The following is an 8,205-nucleotide window of genomic DNA, read 5'->3' on the forward strand; positions in this document are numbered from 1 at the left end:
TTCCTCTTTCACATAGCTCAAGCACTATTTGCACTCTAGGCCCCAGCCATACTGCCTTTTGTGTGAGGCTATTCCACATATTTCTTTTGCCCAAAGCAATTCTACCACTTTCAACTCCTATCATTCTTCTAACCTCAGTTTACCCATCACTTCCTCTGGGAAATCTCTTCTAAACCTTCCAAGATACAGCATCGGGGTCAATTGAAAACATTTTGGAAGCCTCAAATACAGAAAAGTTGTACAAGATATGTATATTTGCTACTATATCTCCATGTTGTTCAAATTAACATAAATAAAGTGTCACCAAACCCACACCAAACTCACTGCCATCAAGTTGTTTCCAACTCATACTGAACCCTCCTTGGGTTTCCAAGGCAGGGTCTCTATGGAAGTAGATTAGCCAGTCTTCCTTCTGAGAAGTGGCTGGTGGGTGTGAACCACGAGACTTTTGGTTAGCAATCAAATGCCTGAAGCACTATGCCACCAAATAAAGTGTAAAAAAAAAAAAAAAAAAACCATACTCACTGCCATTGAGGTGAACAGACTCATAGCGACCCCTCCTTCGGTTTCCAAGGCGGTATCACTATGGAAGTAGATTAGTCAACCTTGCTTCCAAGGAGTGGCTGGTGGGTTTGAATTGCCAGTCTAAAATTTGGGTTTCCCCTAAATGACTAAATTGATTATATTTTAAAATACCAAGTATAAAGTTTCTTTAATAAAATCAATTTGCTAATCTACTTCTTGAGGGCTCTGACCCTGCATGGCAGTCTGTCCTTAATCCATCACAATGGTTTTCAAGCAATATTTCCTTTCTTTTTCTGTGCATTTCACTAGATTGTAAACAATTTGATAGTATGAATTTGTCTTGTTCATGTATCCCTGTAAGTAGAATAGTGCCTGGAACATGGATGTTAATTAATAAATATTAGTTAAATGAAAAAAAAATCAGTGTTATTCTAGGTTTCTCACGGTGTGCAATTGCTTAGGCAGATGGCATTTGGTAGCACATTCCAGAACAATGCAGTCCTGTCTATTCGGCATGGACAGTCCTTGCACTCAGGACAGTCAGTCAGCTTTCAGTCTTTGATGAATCTAAATTTAGTTTGGACCTTCCAAAGTGAAGGTCAAGTTCATTAATAACTGGTAGTTATTAAAAATTCAATTTCTCATTTGCATTAGCCACCTTTCAATTGCTCAGTAGCCATGTGTTTATCTAATGGCTTTCAAATTGGGCAACACAGACATAGAACATTTCTATTATTATAGGAAGTTTTATTGGACAGTATTGCTGTAGACCCTTGCTGTATGCATACATGAAAGGGCAGAACTTGATATGTTAGTACTCAGTATGGGATCTTGTAAGGCAGAAAACTGTAAAGAATAAGCGGAAAGTGGGTGAAGATTGTTGCAGCTTGTTACTAAAATAGGAATTCCTCCTCTCCCCCATGGAAAAGTTGTCAGAAACAGGTTTTGTTTTGTTTTGTTAATGTAAAAGACATATAAGATTGGCTCAAAAGTAGTAAGATAAATACAGCTTTTGCTTTCTTTTTACAAAATAAAATATTTGCTTTTGCTCTTCTCCAGATAATTAATTGTGGTTCATATTATATCGTAATGTCTTTTTCCTTGGAGGAAAAAGCAGGTCATCTAAATCCTCTCTCCTCTTCACATTTTTCTTCATCTTTCTTAAGCCTCTAATCAGATTTATGACTCCTTTCCCCTGGTTCGTGAATTACCATATTCATTATACTCTTCTGAAAAGACGGACAGTAGTTGATATATTCTTGATTCACTTGTTTTTCCCTTTGATATCACTCTCAGTTAATCATTATCCCAGTTTTATATTTGCCATGTCAGCCACTTTATTTATACATTCTTTTTATTGTATATATATAGAACCAGATCCTCAGTTTCTCCTAATATAATCTTCCAACAGTAATGACAGTAATCATGTTGTATATGTCATCGCTTAAGCATTCTTTCCATTTATAATCTTTATATTGAGTGATGAAAACAAGTCTGTTGTCTTGTAAATTTGAATATCTTGAAAAAGTCTAAGCTACGTTTGTCTTCTGTCCCTCCCCTTTTCTTTTCCATTGCTTTGTCCCTGCTGCCCACAAAACTACTTTTATAGTTCCTTTCCTATCTTAAAACAGTTCTCACAATAGTTGATATTAATTGCTCTTACTTCCACATCTAAATTCTTTACCCTGTCCTTTTCAACGTTTCATCGCCATCATTATATATGAAAAATAATTTTCAAAGGTTCGTTTTGCTCAGTCTATCACTTATATTAGTCATTGTTTATCATTTGTCCTTTATAAAATTTTCTCTTTCCTTGTCTTCAATAATAACCACTTTCTCCATTTACTCCTGGCCATATAACTGACTCTTCCTCTATCTGACTTCAAAAATTAAGCATTGTCTGAGGGTCTGTCCTCCACTCTCTTCTCACTGTATATGTTCTACTTTATTTATTTATTTATTTTTTCTCTACCTATTTAACATACCTTCCCTGTCTGGCTCTATTTTAGTTTCAATTCATTTTTTTTTTCAACTATGTGCCAGTCAGTTTATATAATATGTCCTATCTCCCAGCCACTTCTAATTTCACATGGCCAATATGTAATTATTTTAATCTCCCCAAATTCTCTCCTGCCATCTCTATTATGTCATTCATCCATCTGCTCAGGCTTGAAATCATAAAGTAATGTTTAACTCTTTCCTCCCCATTATTCTCTGTATCTAACCAATCAGTCACAAGAATTCTGTCATTTCTGGCTACCAGTATGTCATCGAGCCACCTTCATCTTCCCTTTCAACAATATAACCTCAGTCAAGCTCTGATTACTTAACATATTTTCTAGTGAAAGAGTATTCCAACTGATTTTCTTACTTCGTTTTTCTTCCTTTCAAATCCACAACCTCTTCTCCATCATCTTAATAAAACATGAAATAGGTCCCTAACTTCCCATATTAAAACATGTGTTAAAACTCCCCTTGTATCAGCGCAAAGTTCATACTCCTCCTTCCTCCTTAGACATAAAACATCTGCTTGGTATGTCTTGGAAGATACACAGCTTTGCAGATTCCTATACTTGAAACACAAGACAAAAGTTACTCTTGTAACTTAAGGGGCCATGGGGAAAAGAACAAGATAAGACTGTTGTGGTTGTTAGCTGCACCAGCGTGTCAGCTGCTGCCCCACACACACACACACACAACTCACATTCCTATATAGCACCGTGGCACTAGGTAAGCTACCCTGACTTCAACGTCTCCCCAAGGTAAGTCAAGAGCAATAGTCAGTTGATTTAAGTTTTTGTCACCCTGGTAGAAAGGAGCATCAAAATACAAATTAGATTGTTATAAAAAGTAAAAATGTAATTCCCTTTAAAACAGAAACAAAAATCTTCTTCATCCTAGCATTGGTAGCTTACCACAATATGACCTTGTCTTATTTTTCCTTTTCTGTTACCCACTGCTTTTCCTCCCCAGATATCTTAATTCTCTGGTCTAATCAGTCTGCTTACTCTTTATTGACTGTCCCTTTGTTAATGTGTTCACACAACCTGAAATGTTCTTTTCCTCCAGCCCCCAATTTCCAGATTTCAAAGCCATTTAAAGCCAGCTAAAATATTATCTCTTCCAGAAAGTAATTCCAGAGTTATTAAGTTAGAATTTATCTCCTTTCTTATGGAATCTTCTGTTATCTTTAATTATGCAATAGTGCTAGATAGTGAATAGCATTTAGAAGATGCCAAGTCTTCTATAATACCATAAAAGTGTTTTGGTGAACTGATTAATGACTTCAATGAGTGAATGAATGAATAAGTAGCAGTATAACACTAACTTATTATACGAATAAATCACTTAGGCATCTAAAGATATTTTGATAGCTTAAAATAGCAGAATATGTAAAATGTTCCTTGTGAAAGTTAAATATTACTTCCAAGAAAAACAATAGTATATCATTTGCAAAAGTATGCTATAATAAGCATACACTAAAATGAGACAGATGTAAATTTACAGTATTACAATTATAAAGTTCTATGAAATATAATTGTATGTATCATTAGAAACATAGAATATACTACCCCTTTTCATTATTGTGTATTTAATATTAATAACCTCTGTAATGTTCTTAAGACTATAATATACAGTTGATGAGAAATATTACTTATACTGAGCATTTTGACCCCAGATGTTTAAAACTTGTTGACAAAATGTCAATAGTAACATGTAGGAAAGGAGACTTTTCTGTGTATTCTGCTCAGCATAGCAAATACATTGTTGTTTCATAGAAAACATAATTGAGTATGATCCTGTGTAGGTGTATAGCTCATCTATGGGAGGCTGTGTCTGTGCATATTTACTTTCCTAAAAAGAAAGGTGTTAAAAATTAAAGAAAAATTGCTCATTTTATGAATATTACTTGACTGCTAACCAGAATGATTTGGGTCCAACTCAACCACACATAACAACAACAACAACAAGCTAACCAGAAGGGTGGCAGTTCAAACCTACTAGCCATTCCTCGGAAGGAAGGTTGGGCAATCTACTTCCATAGTGATACTGCCTTGGAAACCCAAGGAGGGGTCACTATGAGTTGAGTCCGACTCGATGGCACATAACAACAACAATTAAGAATTTGCCCATTTAAATAATGCATCACACAGTTTGTAGAAGCTTTATATGGAAAAGAGGAGAGAAGAAGTGCAATTTTTTTTTATATGTACAGTAAAAGACAGCTTGAGCTACTGAAGAGAATTCCTGAGAGTGTATAGTGGCATAGCTCTAAATCTAGTTTCAAAAATCTAATTTTAACACTTGCCTAAAAATAACTAGAACATCACAAGTGTACCTTTCCATAGCATAAATAGGTTCCTCAAATGTAGATTTCTCCATAATCAGTGTTATTTTCTTTTTAAAACTTGGGGTTTGATCTTTTAGGAAAAGATTTGGCCCCAAGTCTTATTAAAACCTATACTTAAGCAAATATTTTAAAATCACATTTTGATGGTAATCATGTAACATACTAATAAAATGATTTCTCCAAAGTACTTAGGGCTGTTTAAGTTTTTCACATGATAAATTGAGCTCCATAGAATTATAGCTTAAAAAAAAATAAGACATAGTCATTTAGCTTCTGTGATTTCTTCCAAATACAATGTGTCAGGTTAATATAGACTCTCCATGTTGTGTGGTTTAGTTTTTTAAATATGTGTGTCCTACTCATTTGTGAAAGCCTCTGGCTTTCAGTAATGAACAGGTTGATCTGGACTGAAAGAAGGTAGAGATGCAAAGAAACAGAAGCAATTATTTCAAGCCACTCCTCAGAAGGAAGGTTGGGCGATCTACTTCTGTAGTGATACTGCCTTGGCAACCCAAGGAGGGGTCGCTATGAGCCAGGGCTGATTCGACGGCACATAACAACAACACCAACAAGCTATTAAGTAAAGAAATTTACTGATAGAAAAAAATCTGTCAGTAAATTGGAGGAGCATGTAATTGAAGCATATAGTTCTGAGAATCTGACAAAGAACTGTTTACAGTGAGCCAGCAGATATTGCTTTTAAGTCGTTTTATTGATTTATAAATTCTGTGTGTGTGATCATTGGTTTGGTTTGGTTCAGTGTTTCTCTATCACTTGATTTCCTATAAAATAGATCAAGTGTGGTTCAGAGAAATCATTTGGTGGTAGGGCAGCCCAACTCTGGATCTACTGAATGCGAATTTCTATGAATGATACTTGGGAATCTACATTTTACCCACTCCCCAAGTGATTTGTGTGTGTGTGTGTGTGTTGAAAATATACATACAAAACACAGCATCTCAACCATTTCGACACGTGAAACCCACTGACATTGATTATATTCTTAAAGTTGTACAAACATTTTCTCTATCCTTTTCTAAATCATTCTACCACCATTAACATCATGCCTCCTAGCAAAAACTCCTTCTTTTCCTCCTCCATCCCATCCCTTTGTTGTTGTTGTTGTTATGTGCCATTGAGTCGGACCTGACTCACAGCGACCCCTCCTTGGGTTTCCGAGGCGGTATCACTATGGAAGTAGATTGCCCAACCTTCCTTCTGAGGAGTGGCTGGTGGGTTTGAAATGCCAGCCTTCTGGTTAGCAGTCAAGTTCTTTAAGCACTACGCTACCAGAGTTCCCATCTCTTATAGCCACTAAAAATCTCCAGTTTCTATATATTTGCTTATTTCATCTAAATGAGATCATTCAGTATTTGTCTTTTTGCAATGGACTTATTATGCTTAGCAAGCCAGGTTTTCATGAAACCTTCACACTGATTTTTTTTTTTAATGGAATCAGTTGCTCTCTCCTCTGCTTATCCAACCCTATAATCGAGCCTTTATTATAGTAATTGTAGGTATCCCAAAAGTCTTAGTGCATATTTAAGCTTTAATAACTTCAGGTGTAGAAATGCCACAAAAATAATAAACATCATTAAATTATTTAAAGTTATTTTGCAGTCATTTGATTTTTTTTTTTTTTTATTGTGCTTTAGGTGCAAATTTACAGAGCAGGGTTTATTTTACATTCAACATTTCATGTACGTTTGTTTTCACTCCCCAATTAACATCCCCAACCCTAACCCACTTTCCTCCCCTCCCTTTCCAGTACCCCCTCCCCTCGTGCCCCTCATAGTTATGCACTCCTGTGTGTCCTGCATTTCTTCCATGTGAATACTGCCCCTCTGGAGCCCTGTGGTCGATTGCTCCAAGGGATGCATCTCCATAGAGTATGTGGGTGTATCACCCTGGGTTGAGTGGTCTGTATGTACATCTTGTTTACTATTGACCTGAGAGCCAGCCCCTGGGAGTGAGTTTTATTCCAGGCCTGAAGTGTATCCCAGGGCTATAGTATTGGGGGTTCCCCCGACTCCATCAAACCAGTAGTTCTGGTCATTATTGTGGTTTTGGATTTTGTTCCAGGTTTTCCCTCCCCCTCTATCCAGGATCTCCAGACTTGATCCCTTCCTGAGTGGTTGGCATGGTAGCTGGGCAGCATCTAGTTCTTGTGGTCTCGAGGTCCATCATGTCCTAGGGCTGATTGCTCCCAAATGCCCTCAGTTTTTTGCACTTTTTGCTTCTGACAATAGGAGACCATTAGCTACATCTTAGATGTCTGCTCAAAGGGTTTTAAGACCCCAGTCGCTACTCACCAATGTAGGTTGTGGAACAAGATTTTTATGTATTTTGTTGTGCCAATTGAGTCTGGTGCCCCCCAATACTGTGGTCTGAGTTGGTAGATCCATTGGATCTCCCTTCCACAGTGTCTGGCTGGCTGTGAGGGATTGCTCTATGTCTGTCTTCTGTTTCCATAAGGATTGCAGATATTTTGTATCACTGGTATCTGTGCAAGATTAGCCTCAGCTGAATCTGTCCTTGGTCTAGAGTATAATCATGTTCACTGACCCCCCATCTGATCTTTTCAGATGTTTACCAGCCACTCCTCGGAAGGAAGATTGGGCAATCTACTTCTGTAATGATACTGCCTCAGAAACCCAAGGAGGGGTCGCTATAAGTCAGGTCAAACTCAATGGCACATAACAACAACAACATGTTTTTACCTGTAGCCTGGTGTTTGGTGTTAATGGTAATGCAGTATTGTAGATATACTGTTTTTGGCCTCTGTCATCTATATCTTGTGTGCACTATTTGGTGTCCTCCCTTTCGCCAGTGTTATCATCACTGATTCTTTCCATACCATCCCTCCCCTTACCCACCTCAGCATGTGGCCCCCAACTAGCCTGAAATTATTCCCTCCTCACCTCAGTAACCTACAAAGTGAGTTCCCTTCCTTAAGCAAACCATTCCTTGTCTTTTTACAGTATTGGGCTCATATAACATTTGTCCTTCTGCGACTGACTTATTTCACTCAGCATAATGTCCTCCAGGCTCTTCCACATTGTGAGATGATTTACATATCCTTCATTGTTCTTTAATGTAGCATAGTATTCCATTGTGTGAATGTATCATAATTTGATTATCTACTTATCTGTTGATGGGATTTAGGTTGTTTCCATCTCTTTGCTATAGTGAATTATGCTGCGATGAACATAGGTGTGCATATGTCTGTTCACGTCCTGCCTCTCACTTCTTTAGGATATATTCCTAGTAATGGAATTGCTGGGTCAAATGGTATTTCTATTTTCAGTTTTTTAAGGAAACGCCATACT

At 37.2% G+C, this 8,205-nt stretch overlaps 1 protein-coding gene across 1 annotated transcript in view; it reads left to right on the forward strand.

Annotated features, from left to right (window-relative positions):
* Positions 1-8,205, forward strand: part of CNKSR2 (connector enhancer of kinase suppressor of Ras 2) — a 472,642-nt gene that overhangs the window by 173,458 nt on the left and 290,979 nt on the right. Inside the window, exon 5 of the mRNA XM_007957427.1 lies at positions 7,352-7,366. Within this exon, the coding sequence (XP_007955618.1) occupies positions 7,352-7,366 (15 nt within the window). The remainder of the gene's footprint in view (positions 1-7,351; positions 7,367-8,205) is intronic.

Source organism: Orycteropus afer, unplaced genomic scaffold, assembly GCF_000298275.1.
Source record: "Orycteropus afer afer isolate SDZICR_OR568_19922 unplaced genomic scaffold, OryAfe1.0 scaffold00749, whole genome shotgun sequence".
NCBI lineage: Eukaryota > Metazoa > Chordata > Mammalia > Tubulidentata > Orycteropodidae > Orycteropus > Orycteropus afer.